The 18,096-nt window shown below is 39.0% G+C and overlaps 2 protein-coding genes across 4 annotated transcripts in view; one reads left to right on the top strand and one right to left on the bottom strand.

The window, feature by feature from the left end:
* The window catches only part of LOC147656593 (uncharacterized), a 251,152-nt gene that overhangs the window by 11,821 nt on the left and 221,235 nt on the right, over positions 1-18,096 (top strand). The gene's annotated exons all lie outside the window — the stretch shown is intronic.
* LOC147656594 (uncharacterized) overlaps positions 7,480-18,096 on the bottom strand; it is a 164,179-nt gene continuing 153,562 nt past the window's right edge. For both annotated transcript variants that reach the window (XM_086914086.1, XM_086914085.1), the window contains exons 2-4: positions 9,938-9,992; positions 9,384-9,547; positions 7,480-7,737 (exon numbers count right to left, since the gene is read on the bottom strand). In XM_086914086.1, the coding sequence (XP_086770212.1) occupies positions 7,664-7,737; positions 9,384-9,547; positions 9,938-9,948 (249 nt within the window). In that variant the 5' untranslated portion in view covers positions 9,949-9,992 and the 3' untranslated portion in view covers positions 7,480-7,663. The remainder of the gene's footprint in view (positions 7,738-9,383; positions 9,548-9,937; positions 9,993-18,096) is intronic.

The following is an 18,096-nucleotide window of genomic DNA, read 5'->3' as shown; positions in this document are numbered from 1 at the left end:
TAATTTTCCTTTTGAACGACATATTGTATTACTTATGCAGTAACAATAATTACAATTGCATATTAGACACAATTGCAATACCGTTTAATTAGTGGAGAACACGTGTAATTATTCGCATTTCATAATTAAGAATATTATAATATAACGTATTTACATAGAGAACACATAAGAATTTCTTTAACATATCATAACTACTTTTTACCATTCTATATCAAACGCAAGTATATAACGCCAATCATATACGTGTTCTCTCAAACTTACCACGTACATAAAAAATAAATACCTACGTAAATAACTCATGATATTCTGAACTAAAATACTCAAGATAACGACTTAATTAATTCGTATAAATAAAAAAAACAGTAGCATTAATATCACCGAGAGCAGAAAAATAAAAAAATCCATAATCTTTCTAACCTCTTTCATACACTCTCTTCAGAAAAATATAATTCATAATTTTCATCCTTATTCCACCTATACCAAATACCTATATTAATCTCTACCTAATATCGTTTAACAAACCAGTATCTGACAAATATCTGTAAAATTACTCCTTTCTTTGTATCATTTTCGTTGTAATGGAAGTAAACACAAGTATCACCGATCACGAACAAGCCGCTGAAGATCCTAATCCACCATCACGTCGCAACGATGATGATCACGCTACAACTATCCCCCTCTTTCTCCCCCCCCGGCCTAACGTGTCATCCCATCCAATCCCGGGTAAAAACGATCATTTATTAACGAAATAACGAACGCCGGCTTCTTGCTTCCGTCGTCCATCGGCATTATACGGCCGCCTGTTAAGGATCTCGGGTAAATCCGCTTCAAAGATCTCGCAACAGCGGCACAGCGTTTGCTGCGCGTTTCCAAGCGCGTGACGCGTTATCGTGACGCGAGATAAAAAGCTCGTTAAGAGTGTAAATCCCCCGACAAGTATCCTCCGTGATCGGGGAAAGAGTTGAAGTGGGAGAAAAGGAGAAAAGGAGGAGAGCGAGAATTCGCGCTTTTGCGGCGAGGGTTACGGGTTCAGTTCCATCCAGTGGCAAGGGAAAGTCATTTTTCGCGGAAGGGGAAATAGAAGTTGGAGTAGAAAGGGGAAAGTGTTGGAGGAATTCGTAATTTATATTAAGTAGATTAGTCCGTTTAGGTTAGACTAGGTACTCCCTTGCTTTGAATTTAGAATTATTTTCTGTACGAAATATTTTACAATTTGAAATTTTTCTATTCTGATTGGGGGAAATTGGAAAATTTTATTTTTTGATTTTACATATTTTTGTAACTAATTTTTTTTTTTTTGGATGTTTTACAATGTATTTCTTTCATTCTCTACGTGGTCAAGTTTTTTTATTAAAATGCTCAAGTACAACATTTCCGCTTTTCATATAATCTCGATCTTGTTTGGCATTACAATTATTTTCAATTATTGTTTTGAACAATAAATTATTGAAGTAACTTATGGAAATAACTTCAACTATTAAATTTTCCCCATCATTGATCTCTATGTAGTATAACATTCAGAGCTCGATAACGGAGACACTCCTCGGTTTCGATTATCGCGAAAAAAAGTTTATCTCTCCGATAGTCTTACTCAGAACAAATACCTTCTATGTAAGTTCAAATATCGAACTATCTTTCGCGGGTTTCTAGACAATCGGCAATTGCGCACAATGACTTTTGTCTTGCAAAATATTTTTATCTATAAAATATTCACTGTCTTTTCGTCTATTTCCATAACAATATACATTCCATAATTTTTTGAATCAAAATCATCTAAAAAGGAAACAGATATCATTTCATTTATATTGAAAATATTCGTATCAAGTGAATGATTTGTGAATTAATATATTCTCTCCATTATTTATTATATTCAGTCCTTAACTACGAATTTCATGCGAATCCCGCGCTCTAGTTTATGGATCTCGTAAATAAGCGAACGTAATACATCGAGTTTCGTACGATGCACGAGTCTTTGCCGTTTCCTTCGCGCCGAAAGGATTCGAGCGGAAGCGTATCTGCATATGCTGGGAGCTTCTGAACCGAAGCTTATACCCTCGCCAACGATCATCGATAAGCTCGCGCTAATTTATCGCCTTTTTCCCTTCGAGGTTAACGCACCTTGTAGCCACACGTTTCGTGCCGCGGTTATCATTTCTCTCTTCCTGTCATTTTTGTTTCTGGGAAAAATTTTTAAACAACAGAATATTTGAAAAAGTTAGGAAATCAAGGAATATCCTACGTTGAGAGAAAGTAAGAAAAGATATTTCCATTTTCATATTCTAACAATCAAATCCAAATAACTCCAATACTCGGCATTTATTCTTCAAAAAATCTCCTCAATGTTGAACGATACAAACAAATTCGTTTCTCAAAATTTTCTCAACACCAACTCCGAGCGAAAAATCCGCGCACCGTTGCACAACAACTGCGCGTTACATAATCCCAAGGTGGCCCACGTATAGCCCCGAGTATAACTTCATAGCGAGTCCGTGCGTGTAGACCCCTGCACCTGCGATCGATCCGCGATACTCGAGGTGGTCCTCATACGAGAGTTCCTCGCGGCCCTCGACGAATCCGATAACGCGACGCTGCCCTGCCCTGCCCTGCCCTGCCTTGCCCCGCAAAGCGCTGCACGCGACATAAAACATTCGAGCGGCCGATATAAATCGGCCGCGCAACGAGATCGATCCTCGTTACCGCATCGAGCTCGCAGACGAGTGGACGAGCTCGAGGCTGCGACCGGTCAAGAGGGATGGCGCGGAGCAGGGCTGGGCCGGCGCCTTTTGTTTTTGCCCCGTACATCAGATACTAGTCTCGGCGCGTTATCAAAGAGTGGTATCAGGCCCACGGCGAGGAGGATGTAAGTATACGCGGCGCGTTCCTCGGCGCACACTGTGTGCCTCAGATAAGATATCTCTGCCGGGTGGACGGGGCACCACCGATGCCCCTCTGTCCACCTATCCCTCCCCCTCCTCTGTCCCAAGAATCGTGGCAATAAATAACACGGAACCCATCGGTTTTTGCCGATCGAAACGTTCCATCCCTGTGGCGCGAGTGCTGGGTCCGTTTCGAAATCGTACAGATATCTTTTCTTTTTTTTTTTCTTTTCGAAGATGAGGTGCGAAATTTCTATAGGATTTTTATTCGAAGGAGATGTGGAGCAACAATATGGATCGGTCACGAATCTAACTCGAACAACCGTGAAATCTTCCACCAATCAGTCCACGGCATCCAGTTTTCTTGACTTTCTATATATATATTTTTTACGTTCATTTTACACGCGTGGCACGGAATCGCACGCGATTTCGTGAACTGGATAATTCGAGGGCGGTTCTCGTTCCGCGACGCCATTAAGGGAGACCTCGCTCGTTCGATGTCTTCGAAATGGTGGATCGTGGTGGCGTCATCAATGTCCCACCGCGGATCTCTCTCTCTCTCTCTCTCTTTCCCTCTCTGGAACAACTAAAATTACGATTGGGCCAGTGCAGTCGGTTTAGCAAGTTAAAACATGTCTCGCGGCGGCAGATCGGAATCGGACCTGGCCACCCTATATAATCTGCGCTCAGGAAATTACACGATGATGTCTTGCCGGATAAATTCTGGGAAGATGATAATGTTCAACGGCCATGCAAACGGATCGAAATCGATGTCTTCGGGAATACTACGCTCTTCTCTACATTTTCTCTCCTTCCTTTTTCTTTTTCCCCGCGTTTCCCTCCTTGCTCCATCGTCGAGCAGCACGCCAACGAATGATAAGATCGAGATCGATTACGATCCTCCGTACCGGGAACGAGTTTAAGGATTACGCGCTGTCGGTCGAGTTTGATTGCTATACAGTGGAATGGCAATTTTCGCTGTTAATGTCTTAACGGCTTCGAATTTTGCCGATACGATGGTCGCAGCGCTCGATCAATGTCAGACACGCCAGATCGGTGATCTCTTATTCTACTTAGGCGGTGCTTCGACAGATTGGATCGTCACGTGTTGCTCGGTTAATGATACGGTTGCTTCGTTGTCGTTATTCGAGCAAAGTGTAAAGTGGTTACACTCGCGTCTCTTCCTTTCTTTTTTCTTCTCTCCTTCTTTTTTTTTTTCTTTTCTCTTCGTTTCGAAGCGGGAGGAGTCGTCGAGAAGATACGAACAACGGATGAATTTTAACAATGTTTCTTCGCGTAATTTTTCGCGTGACTTTCAACTTGCTATATGTATATATATGGTAGACTGATTTTCTGATATCATTGCGTAAGACACGAGGATGCAACCGATGGATCGAAACACGACGTGCGTGCACCGAGGAGGAGGGGGAGAAAAAAAATTTCTCGCGATCCCACGAAGCCACGCGATGCTTCATGCCACGTGCACGTGACCCGGCGACCTTAGATGCAACAGCGCTATTTCCCTTCGCCGGCGGATCCCCTCCTCCCCTTCCCTCGTGGCTGTGCGCTGCAGGACGTGGCACGACACGAGACCGGAGATTAATATTATCTCGCGTGAACCGGCGAGATCGTTTCAGAGTTCCTGCACGTAGAGAGGCTGCCGCTCGGCACTGGGTCTCGCTTCTTCCATGCCTTGCACGCTCCCGTTCAACGCCGGGGGATTGGTGGAATAGGGAGGATGGATTTTCTCCCCCTTGCTTGCTCTTCCTCCTCTTTCGAAATTAGATGGATTTCGTTTAATTAAGAGACGACGGAGGGAATTCTTTGATTGATCTTTTAAAAGTGATTTTTCTATTGAACGTTTTGTTATTTTATCGATCCTTGTATCGATTTCTAAAATCACAATCCTTTTTCTATCTATAATAGTTTCTAAATATCGTTCGAGTCGAGTATATTTGATCCTCCTCTTTCGAAATTAGATTATTTTGTTATCTAATGATAATTAAGAGGTGGTACAGGAATTCTTTGATTGTTATTGGAAAAAGTATCGTTAAAAAACGATTTTAAATGTGAACATTAATTTTTCTATCGAAAGTTTTGTCATTTTATCGATTTCCAAAATCAAAAAAACAATCCTTTTCCTATCTATCTAACGTTTTTCGAAAATTTTTCGCCAATATTTAAATATCGAGTAAGTATCCTTCGAGTACATTTGATCGATTCTTCAAAATTTCATTCGAAAAAAAAAGTGTGTATCTCGAGGATGTGTCAATTTTTCGATTTAATTTCACGGATTTTCAAAAATCGTTAAAAAAAAAAAATTCTTCCGCTTGAGAAACGGCTAAAGGAAACAACTGGCTCGAATCTGTACAAGGCTGCACGCGTGCTGCTATCAAGCAAACACGATGCAAGCCGGGTATTATTCAAAACGGTGGTGGTGCGGCAGGCAACCGTGGCTCTTCGAACGTCATTAACATACACCGTTCGCATATGCATATCGCTACCGTGCTTTGTACACGAGTACGCGCGTGTCGTATGAAAGCACGACGAGTTCGTACGCGGAACAATAATGTGTACAAAGAGCGATACGGAGCGTACAGGAGCCGATAAAAACTGCCGCTTATATTTCCCGCGTTCGCCTTTTGTGCGTGACGTGCGCGAGCCACGGTTCCACCCGCGTTTTTCTAAGAATGTGTCGTAAGTTTTCTGCCAGTCAAAGCACCCTGAAACGATTATTTTCGGTTCGGCTTCTTAGACGTGTTTTGTTTCGCGATATACGCGAATGGCGAATGGATGGAATTCGTTCGCGGAATTCGTACGGTAAAACTACGGTTGTACGAATTGCTAGGTGATTGGTATTGCCTCTTCGACGCAATTTCAAAATTTTGAAAACGTGTTCGATTTTTTATGCGTTATAATACATGTAATTATTAATTGTACCATCATAAAAGTATTGAATATATTACAATTATAATGTTATAATTGTGAGATATCAAATTAGAATTAATCATTAAATCAGATAGACACGTGGATTTTGAACAATGGAAAATGACTCGATGAGAATTATTCCACTGGTTCATAAGTTAACGAGCCATTTCAGATAGTTCGCGATTCTGCTAACAGATCGCAGCATTTACAAACTTTTCCACTTATTAATCCGTCTTGCGTAATTCTGCCTATATCGTTATAAAGGAAGATCTTAAGTTTACGATTACTGTCATTTACCATTCCCCTCTCTAACCATCAAAAATCATCGATCCAACCTAGCTCGAAGCAGCATATAGATAAGAGGGAAACCGACGTTGGCAATTACCATTAACCTCGCCTCGGAACTTCCAAGCAATCCGAGAAATCCGGCCAAGACCGTTGAACAGAACGGAATAATCACCGTGCAAGAAGGCGTTCGTGCATGATGCAAATACGAGGATGCAAAGGCGGGGAGTATCATCTCTCCTCCACCAGTTCGGAACGATTCAAAAATCCGCCACGGGCGATCGACCAAAAACGAGTGGCCTCTGTACGAGGAGGATCGGGATGAACAATGACGCGGGAGGAGGAGGAGGAGGAGGAGGCTGTGTGCACCGGCAGCTGGCGGTGTTTAACGCGTTCGTCGATGCGCGAAAACGCGTCTGGTAGCATTCTTACGAGTACGTAAGGGGCCTCATTAAAGGGCCCAGGAAGACGGTAGTGCTCTCTCGCGAATACCGCATCGTTCTCGATTTCTTTGCATCCCCTTCTCCCGCTTTCGTATATTCTCACACGAGTATACGGGTTTGAATGATGTCGAGAGAATGAGGATCGTAATTTTTGTTTTTGCATTTTTTGAAAAAGTGAATGAGTAGGAGAGAGAAAACGTTTTTCGAAAGTTTGTTTTAATAAAAGTAACGGAGGGGTAAAAAAATTGTGCAGTTGAATTGACTTTTTAGGAATTGGTATTGGTCCTTTTGAAAATTTAATTTTAGAGACTGTAATAAGTACTTCGAAGAGAGGAGAATGTTGTTTTTATGATACTTCATTACACTGTTTGCCTCTTCGAGTTTGATTAAATTGATACCACGAATTTCGTTCGAGCAGCAAATTTTTGATAAGCATAAGGAAAAAGAATCTGCGTACATAGATAGTATTTGAAAATTTGAGAATTCGCACACGATTAATTTAAAAATCACGGTCAAACACGGTGAATTCCTCGCAGCATTTGAGCTGTATTCTTGATTTCTCTGAAAATAAATAATAACATGATTTAAAATTTGTGACAAAAAGAAATATATATATAAAAATTAAAAATTAAATTTTAACTACAGCATTTAATTATTCTTAATAATAACAGTAAACAAGCAAGATTTGGAATAATTCTCTAAGTAAGATTATAATTCATCGTTGAAATAAAAGAAGATAAAAATTGTATGGAATACGATTCAAAATTTAGAAAAAAAAAAGAAGAGAAAAAAATCGTCGCGCAAAACGCAAAAAAATAAAAGAGGAAAAGAAAGAAGAGAAGGAGTGAAACATCTCCTTCGCCGGGAGAAAAAAATTCTGCCGAGAGAAAAAAAGAAAAACAAAAAAATATTCGAAAGGGAACATTGTCAGCGAAGAAACAGGAGGGTTCCACTTGACTACCTTCCCAGGAGAAGTCCTTTGAGAAACCGAAGAGACCGTCGCTGGTCTTCACGGTCGCCTTGGTTTTTTGCGCCGGCTTAATTCTCATCCTACGGTGTTGCCTCGAAAGAGAAGCACGGATAATTTTAGCGAGTCACCGCGTGATGATACTCGTCCGTGTTTCTCACGTACTACCTCCGATGATAGCACCACGTGGTGGTCATTAAAGCCTCGCGAAAGATGCGGAACGCGAGGACAGCCTCCTCTGCAAAGAGAAATATAATCCTCGTAGTATGTGTGTGTGTGTGTGTGTGCGTGTATTGGCGATGCTTGTTTAAAATAACGAGACACTTTCATTCGTGGGAAAATTTTAATTGTTTGTTGATTGAACTGAATGTTGAAAAGTATTGTGGCTTCCCTTAACACTTTCAGTTTCAAATGGTTTTTAGGTTAGGAGCGTTTGTTGCACGATGAAAGAGGCAATTTTAATAATTCTGGGATGTTTCATATAGAAATGTGTTTCATGTAGAAATAAAAAATTATTTTCTGATTTGAGAAAGCTGGTAAGGAAAAGTGTAAATATTGTAGAGATTAAAAAAAATTAGAAATTCGTGAATTGAAAATAAAAGAGAGAAACACAAGATTCGTGGTGTTAATTAGAGAGGTGACGTAATCTAGATTGGAAGGAACAAGATTGGAACAAGTTTTAAAGAGAGAGAGAGAGAAAAGAAAAAAAACTGAGGAACGGCACGCATTACACAACAATTTAAATCAAATTTAATAAATACAATTCGACACGCGATGTTCAAACTCCTTCGTACATTCAGCAATAAATACACCTGCATGAACGAGACTTGCTCCAGGGTGCCGGGCAAATGTTCGAAACTTGCAAATTCATCGCAATAATCATTACCATTGGCAATTCATCACGTCGGACAGACCTCCCAGCACACGGTAACAAACGTTATGCGACACGATTCTCGAATAATAATCGCGCGCATCGAAACAAATCTTAAATTTTTCTTACGTATTTTTTAATCACGCTAAATTGATTCTATTGAAATTTTAATGCGATTTCACGTATATATGTATCGCGTGATAAATCTCAATCTCATATTTTTCCATACATGCATCGTCATGCCTCCATATCTATCTAACAGGATGTGTTAATGATGCACTCGTGGAGACATTTTTAGAAAACCAATTCGATCGAGGCCGAAACATAAAAATTTGTTGGTATACAAAAATTTCGATTAAGACTTATTTATAATAAGTTATGAATAGTTTGAAGTTTCGGTTAGACGAGGCGAAAGAGAAATAGAGTGAGACAGCTTTATTCCCGTTACGCAATTGCGCCACAGCGTGGCGCGACGTGTCATTCTCTCTCTCTCTCTGTCTCGCTTCATCTAACGTAAACTTCGATCAATTTTTAACCCAATAAATAAATTTCTCTTTTTCTATACGACTTTTTTATTTCTTTATATTATTCCTTTTTTCACAGATTTTATAATAAACATGGGAAAAATATTGTTAAAAATTGTAAATTTTTATATCTCTTCTGTAATATCAATATCTCGTGTCAATTCCAATGTCAGTATCAATTCCATCCAACGTGTAACGGGAAAAAAATGAGGACACGAGGCGATTCTGTCCCTAAGGACAGAGTAAATTATCTCGCCGTGGGCGAGGATTTCTCATAAAGCACCGGACAAATTAAGTAGCCAAGGAAAAGGGAGAGGGTGTCGTTAGCGAGGGAAAGAAAGTGCAACGAGTCCCGATGAAGGCCGTTCGTAATTTTTATAGAAATTATTATCGCCGATAGGAGGTAGACTAGAATTATCGTAAATTACACCGAGTCGCTTTTAGTTTTTGCTTCTTCTCTAATTATTATTTGGCAATTAATTTTCTTACCGCGTGTCACGACGTCCGGCAACGACGTCACTCTTTCTTCTTTCTTCTTTCTGTCGCTTGAACTTAGACATCCAATATCGATAAAAGACCAAAGGGAGAGATCGTTGTAGGTGAATATCTTGCCTCTTGTTAAGAGATATCGACGATCAACTTTTACGACATTGCTGCAGTAATGAAATTTAATAAGTTGTTTTTAAAAATTGGAATGGTTAAACGGGATTTTTTTTTTTTTTTTTTTTTTTGTATTTCATTACACGATATCGAAGTGTATGCATCGGTGATTGAGGATGTTATGGATATGAATTCTCTTAGCTTGACGTCTGATAAGTTAATAATTTTTACTATACCATTTTTGGTTACGTTGGATGATTTTTGATTGCAAAGAAGAGATTGCTTTCCAAGAAGAAAGAGAATCTATTTTGAATAAAATTTTAATAAATCACGAGCTATCGTTTCCCGCAAAGAAAGAGAACTCAAGAATTTCCAAAGCAGATCCAATCACCGAGAAACATAGACATGTTCATGAATCGACAGTAACAGAAGTTTCGAATTACCTTATAATCATTCCTCATTTCAACTATTGAATCGATACTCGTTGTTAACTTGTTCCTGCGAAAGTTCAAACGGCAAACCGCAAACCGTTTAATTATAATATTTTTCCACCATGTTGTATATCATAATTACTCCACCCAGATCCCCCCCCTCCTCTCTCTCTCTTTCTCCCTCTCTTCCATACTCTCGACGGAATATTTTCTCCAGCTTCGTATTTCGAATGCGAATAATACCTAAATTAACACAGACACGACAACCTTGCATATAATTATACGGTTAACATGCCCGCTGCTTGTTAAATAATACCAAGTATTTTACAAGCGACCACGTTTCGCCATGCTGTTCAACGTTATTAAGCAATCTTTTCCCTTTTTCTTTCGCTTAGCACACACCATCGACAAAATAAATTCGAGCGTTACACGGGACCGTGCACCGGTTAATAGATGTTGCATATAATTATCCAATTAGCATGTGTGCTCTGGTCGGCGTAGCGCCGACAAATTGTCGTTTAACACGGAGGAGAAGAAGGTAGGAGCGTGACGACAACCAGGAACATCCTTGTAAACAAACCTGTGCGCTGTGTATCACCTCGAACATTGTCATCATACAACAGCCTCCACCCTTTGATAAACCGCGCCGTTGCCACGCACGCGCGTGTTTTCCACCACCACGCGTTTTCACCATATCTTTATTTGCATTGCGCGCAACGATAATCATCTTTAATCGAGTTCTTCGATCAAGCAGGAGTAGAGACGAGTTTTAGATACCCGTTCAACACGTGTCGCGATAATTGGCGAGCAAGGTGAGGAATTTTTTTTTTTTTTTTTTTTTTTCTCGTTTTCAGATCTCTCGTCGATATAACGAAGAAGAAGATACAAGCTTCGAATCATACATAATAAAATGTTTAACAAAATATCCTTTAACCAAAAGAGACACGATGTAATTTTCGACGAATAATAATATATAATTTCGACGCTTGGAGAGAAAGAACTTGTCTCTCGAAAAAGGAGAATGAAGGAAAGAAAAAAAATCTCCTGCGTTACACTTTGAACACGGGTAAAAGAAACGGCTCTCCTAATCTCTTTTAAAAACATCTCGGCAAGCCTCGAAGCACGTGTCCGTTTGAATGACGTCGGGGACAGGCGGCGTACCCACCGCAGGATTCTCACCGTCTCTTTTCCACCGTTGCCGCTAACCAGGCTGCGCATTCGGTTTACCCCGCCGGGTAATAATGACACCGGTAAACGTAGGAACGGCGTGTGGTTGAGGAGCGGAGCCGCGCGTGACCAGACTGAACAAATTTGCTTTGGCCGCTTTCGGGCTCGGAGTCGAGGCGACCGGTGTCCGATGTAAATTAACGAGAGGCCAGGCCCTCGAGGGAAATCCCGGGAAAAATCCGCTGCCCCGGTTCAACCACAGCCGAATTATCGCCTTTTAAAACGCCAATTAGTGGCCGATCCTTGCTCGACCGGATCGATTTGGGAAAAAAAAAAGGATTTTTAAAGAATATATGTTGCGCGGTGATGCAGTTTTGCGATGAATTTTGAACGAATTATTAAGAATATGGATATAGAAATTTTATATTTTTGATTTTTATATTATATTATAAAACTTTTGAGCTGAGAATTTTCAAGGAGGTTTGTTAAAGGATAGAGAAACGATGAATCTTTTCTTCGTTTCAAACTGAGCAATTGTACAACGAAGATTTTAACGCAATTTTCTCAAATTCTTCGATGAAATAATTCTAGGATAATCGAAAGAGGATAGTTAGGGCGAATCTCGACAATATGAAACTCGGATCGAAATTCGTTCGTTTCGAAGGGACGATCGGGCTCATACACGTACAACAAGTTTGGAGGATGGCGGTGCATATCCAGGCTCGTTAAGCCATTAAATGACAACAGGCCCCGCGGGTTATCGTCGCGCTAATAAAGCCGGCATTGCGAACACGGTGCCGCGATAAGGAAGCTCGTTTTATTTCCTCCGGCTCTCGATCTTCGTCGTAAACGTGCGTAACACGCGAGCCTGTCGAGGAATCGAGATAAGGCACGCAGATATATCGGCGAGCCGACACGGACCTCGTCAAAGATTGCGCTAATACGCGACAACGTGGACGATCGGCCGACACGCGGCTTTTACCGCTGACTCAAACCCGCCATTTTTTCCCCTTTTTATATACGTGTATCACGTATTTTTTTTCTCCACTTTTTGATCGATCGATCGATCGATCGTTCGCGCGAGCTCGTCCACGTATTATGCAGACGTTGATCGGTAATAGAGATGTGTTAAATTGATCGTGTTCCAAATTGAAAATTTGCAAATTGAAATTTAATTATGTGCCATTACGTTCGATTAATCGATCGAACAAATGATCGTGCGCGGATGAAGTTTTTAAGAAACAGTTTGTACACCTGGGAAATCGATAACTTTACTTGTTTAGAATTTAATTTTTCGCTCGATTTAATTACTATTTCGATATCAATTTGGTTATTGTAATTGGGAATCTTTCATTCAATTATGGAAAAATTCAACTCTTCGTAACGTGAAATCACGTTTAATTAGGATTGAACTATTGCCGCATTCTGCCTTATAAGTATAAATTAAATTGGACGCGTTATTTTAATGACGAGATGACCACGAAACACAATTAAACGAGAACAGAATTAAATTACTAGATAATCCCACGGATCACGAGTCCGCGTCACGCAGCTGTTCGATCGATCCTCTAGCACGCGCTATATATCTTCAAAAATAATCCGCGACACGCTTGGCCACGTGCCCGTGAACGTGATCGTTCGACAACAGAGGAAATCTTTGCTCGTATAATTCTATTCGTGGAAATTTATAACGCGAGTAATATAACTCCCCTCCCTCCACTCCGCCCCCTCCCTCTTTCTCTCGTTTCAACACGAGATAAAAGAACGCGAGTGAAAGGGGAATCGCACGAGCAAAGATCCGACCAGCGTCTCGTGATCCGCGTCCAAGTTCCACGAGCTGGACCACGACCTCTTGCGACACGCTTCACAGGGGAGATCGAGGCAATTAAAACCGATAAACGATTACAAACCGACGTCCGTTCCCCCTACGTCCGTGTTTTCGCCGTTATCGTTTAGCCGTTTCGATTTCCACAACACCCTCCACGGACTTTGAACGCCTCGTTAAGATTGTTTACGTAGAAATCTTCCTTAGCTTAAGTTAAGGGGAAATATCTTTTTCCATTTGTGGATAGCGCGTAGTTCCCCTTCCTTTTTTTTTCTTTTTTTCTTTTTTTCTTTTTTTTTTTTTTTTTTTTTTGAGAAATGATGAATAATTATCCGGAGATATCGTCTGTTAGATGCCGTGGATGTTGTTGAAGCCGTTCGAGCTGGTTCGAATCGGTTTGACGATGTTTGAAACGAAGGCATTCTTTTTCGATGCGCGTTAAAAGGGATTTTTTTTTTTTGAGAAGGGAATGGAAGAGAAATTGTGAATGTGGGTAATTGTTTTGCAATGGACGATTTATTCGTCGATGGCGATGAAGTTTGAATTGAGGTTTGACGAAATGTTTGAAGAAGCGATTTTGATGTACGCGAATGATCATTGAGAGTTCGAAGATTATCGATTTTCGAATGAGATATTCAAAACAGGTTGAAACACGGATGACGAAGCAAGGAAATTTCCTTGATAACATTTATTACCGCGCAGATATTCTTTTGAATAAAAAAATAGCTCTTTCGAAGTCGAACAACTACTTCACATTAGTCACGTAACATCTATAAACGAGAAAGAAAAATATTGTGCAAAATGCTATCTCATTTAATAGTAAAATTATTCTAAGATACGCGATTATGTTACGTACAATTCCAAAAAACATCGATATTTGAATTAAATCGATAATCTCACGATATTCTACTATTTTTTTATTTTTATCTTCACTTTTATTCTTGTTTACACGCTCATGCTTATTTTTGTTCTTTTTTCTTTTTTCTTTTTTTTTTTTTTCTGTATGCAAATTCTTATCTCAACTTCGTGACATTTTTATTTCTTCGAATGCGAACCGCGTCAAAAAGTGAATCAACGATGCTATTTCGTTTCGAATAAGTTCAAACGATTATTTGCGCAAAATTCGACAATTTTAAACCGCAGAAATCAATAAAAGATGAACGTTAATGTGCAAAAATATCACTTTTTATCACAGATTACAAAAATTCAGAACTTATAATAAAAAAAAAATATTAAAATTCAAGTATTCAAACATTTACTTCTATTTACGTATCCCAAGAAACTATCATAAAACCTTTCGTGCTCGATCTCGTCTCGGTCAAAATATTTGCGAAAATTTCGAATTTAAGCTCAGTCAAAAAATAAATTATCAAAAGTGGTTGCTCGAATATATACTTAGTTATTTCCAAGAAGCGTGGTAGAAATCTTCGATATCTTGCTCATTCTCGGCCTCGGTTTCAAAATATTTGCGAATAATGCTCTCGTCGAGTATTAGACATCTGGGAATTGCGGCACGATAACAGGGAGTCAATGATCCTTATTGGTCGCCGAACCAGACGGCTCGAACTGGTTATCGTTTCTGGAGCACCGTTATCGTCGGTCGCCAGTTCTTCGACGGATGTCAGGCGCCTCGTTACCTGCCATTTCGTTTCTTCGTCGCGACGCGGACACGAACGAGGCATCGTCTAGACGTGGCCGCAAAAACCGTGGATAATTGCCTGGAAAAATGATGTCTCGATGCCTGTTGTGCGCGCGAGGCAGAAATTTCCATTTGATTCCGTGAAAGGAAAAAAAAAAAAAAAAAAAAAAAAAGAAGGCGTTATCAATTATTAATCTCGAGACACGGACGGGTCACGTAATTCGTTATTTCTTGCGCGTCGATGAGAAAGTTGGGTGGTAGGGGAATTTTATGATCCCGTTTATGATCATAAAATTCCGTTTATTCGAGACGCGTTTCGCGATTTACGCGATATTTCTCTCTCTCTCTCTCTCTTTTTTTTCTATGTTTATTCATAAAAGAAAAATATATATTTTTCCACGATTTTTAATCGACGTTGTAAATTTATACTTTCAGGTAATCGAAAAGAAAATTTTCTTGATCGTGATACTGATAACGATAATGAACGGAACGAATTCTTTTGTTTCTTTTTTTCTATTCGTACTGGATTGGTGATTTTTTATACAAGTTTTTTAATAATTTTTTAATTTATTACATATCGTTGAAGGTAATTGCTTGCTGATTCTTTTACGAGCTATTTAATAAGATTCGCTTATTTCAAAGTTATATATCTATTATTATTGCTATGTAAAATATTAAATGTTAAAATGATTTTGGAACAAATACTTGTTCCAAGGGAAATTAAATGGTTCAAAGCTGAAAAATAATCCATTCGTTGATACTATGCGATTACATCTTACGATTAAAGAATAATAATAATAATAATAATAGTAATAAACTCTCTGTTTCTTTAAAAAATTCCAAGAGTATTGGAATGGAACGACAAAAATGTTGAAATTTACTTTTTAAATTTTTCCATAAGCGGATGATATAACAAAATGATTATTTATCGATTCAAAACTAATTGTCCACTCGATTAGAACATGGCACATACATTATTATATGAAATTGTTTTACCATGAAATCACACAAAATATTAGAAGAATTTTAAATTATATCTACGAGACAATTAGTTTAAAATACAAGTATTAAAACTAATTATCTAATGTTGCAATATTCAAGCTATTATTTCACCAAAATTTGTAACCCATCAAGATATTCTCATGCGAATCTTTTCTTCCTTAACAAAACATAAATACTCATTCGAGAACATAAAACTCAACCCAACCTAACACCATGTAAACGTATCTTTCCGTTTTTTTCATTTTTCGAACCAAACAGCTACTACACAGTTCGTTTATCGACATTTCTAGCCGCTTCGTAAACGTGGCAATTGAAAGTTGGCCTTGACTAGTACAGACCGATCATTCAGCGTGACGTGTAAGTCACGAGGCCGCTCGTGAACGCGCTCGTGCATAGTTTCGTTATGCTAGGTTATGGTTTCGCCGTTTCGTTTCGCGCAATAAAGAACCCGGAATCGACCTTTATTTCAACCGATTTCGACTGTTGAGCGAGAAGTAGCCGCGTTTCAAAAACGAAACGAAATTTCGTTGTGGCGCCAACCGTGAGATCAAAATTGGACGATGCCTTTCCGCAAATGCCGTCGTAAATTTCCTTTCTCGTGGGTGCTCGCGTGACTCTTGCTCTTATTACCGCGTAATATCCGCTACGATCCTCCCGAGACCGGCTACTCCCACGCGACCGTTTCCGCAACGTTTCACGTTTCCTGGATGTTCCTTGGTTTTCCCCATTCGTTAATCATCCTTGACTACCGTCTCATCTACCGTTTTCGTTTCGGTATTGCGGTATGCAGTGCGCGCAACGTTAAATTTCATTTGAAATTTTAATTTTCTTTTCCTCCTTTTTTTACGGCCAAGAATATTTATATTTGAACTTCAATCTTTCGATTTGAAATTTTAATCTTTAGGATGTGGTTAATTTATATTGTGGTGTGGTCACAGTTGATAAATATTTAATAGCTATTTCGAACTTGAAAACTTTTATTTCGAAGACGTAGATTCTTTTATTGGAACGAAAGCGAGAGATTGAAATTTTTTTTTTTTTTTTTTTTTCGTTACTTTTGTGAAGAGAATTTTCAAGAGATGTTTCTTCAGGAGTTTTTTTTTTTTTTTTTCGATCCCAAATGTGTGTATAGAGAAGGAGTTAATTACTTGTTCGATGATCGATAATCATCAAAGTGCGTCGTAAGATGTCTTAAATGACACGTATAAGATTTTTCTCTATGCTTTTTTTTTTTTTTTTTTACCTCGCTTCTTATTTTTGTTAACATTTATCGTGTCTAATAACTTATTTACCTCCTCTTTTATCTGAAATCATGTCTCGGTTAATTGATAACTTACGCGATTACTAACGATTTATCAGATTGAGTGTTTTGTTGTACTTTTAGTTTCATAATCGACATATTATTGTAATTCATTTGGAAAATTGCGACTAGTTTCGTAACGAACATCTTTGAATCTTTCATTTCATAGTAATTTTTTATACGGATTTATAAATCCATTGTTAAAGATAAAGAATTATTTAATAAATAATCGTAATAACTTTAACGTCGAATGAATTAAAATAAAGAATATGCAAAGACTGAAACAATGAATTATAGTTTTAAATAACACTCGAACATCATTGAAAAATATTTCAAAAAAATTTCTATCGATCGTAAATATCGTAAAACTCAAATCCACTTATTCACCTATGCAAATCAACTGATTATATTTAACAATTTATTTCACAGGAAAGTAATAGCCAAATATATTTAACTCGAACCGTTAAAATATAACGCTTCATACACTTCTTCTCTTCATAGACAAGATCTACAAAATCTATCAATATGAATATTCAAAATATAAATGAAACACAACAACGAACGATTAAACCTTGAAATTTACAATTTTTAAAATTAGAATCTAGATTTATCAAGTATCTAAAACGGGCGAAATGTTTATTTGTGAAAAAAAGAAAAGAAAATTCTTGGAATGACTTTCGATTCGATACGAACGCGTTCCCCGCGTCGAGAAACTTCCCGTTTCCATTATTTATGCTTTAATGTTATTCGTGGCGGGTGACTGTTCGCCGGAAGTATCGTAACGACACGTCTCCCATTCACATACTCGGTATATTGTTTCATGAGAACTGTGACGCCGCGGAAAAGGGTCATGTGAACGTGTCACGGGCATCCACCGCGCGTATATACTTTGCGAACCCGAGCTCGTGGGATGTTGACCGAATACGGGCGAATGGCTGAAACGGGCGAATCGAATTCGACACTTGGCACGGGAGCCTCGCCTCGGTAATCGTACGCCCGAGCGCGGACGCAGTCCAACGTGCATATTTTCGAATTGATCCGGGTTGATCGATTCCACCATTTCAAAACAATTTCATCGTATGACGAATGAACGAGTTGAGAAACGATTAGACGATCGTTGTAACGTAAGCGGAAGGTAATTCGAGGATCACGCGGAATGGAATTGTTGAAAGGGTTCGATGACATTGCTTGCATTCCGTTTGCGAAAGATGTAGGAAGGAGGAAGATTTATTCCGCGT

The sequence above is a fragment of the Apis florea genome, unplaced genomic scaffold (genome assembly GCF_048593485.1).
Source record: "Apis florea isolate Af1SG1 unplaced genomic scaffold, ASM4859348v1 contig_3585_pilon, whole genome shotgun sequence".
Classification (NCBI taxonomy): domain Eukaryota; kingdom Metazoa; phylum Arthropoda; class Insecta; order Hymenoptera; family Apidae; genus Apis; species Apis florea.
Note: the sequence above shows the minus strand (reverse complement) of the source record. Positions and strands in the feature narration are given on the sequence as shown.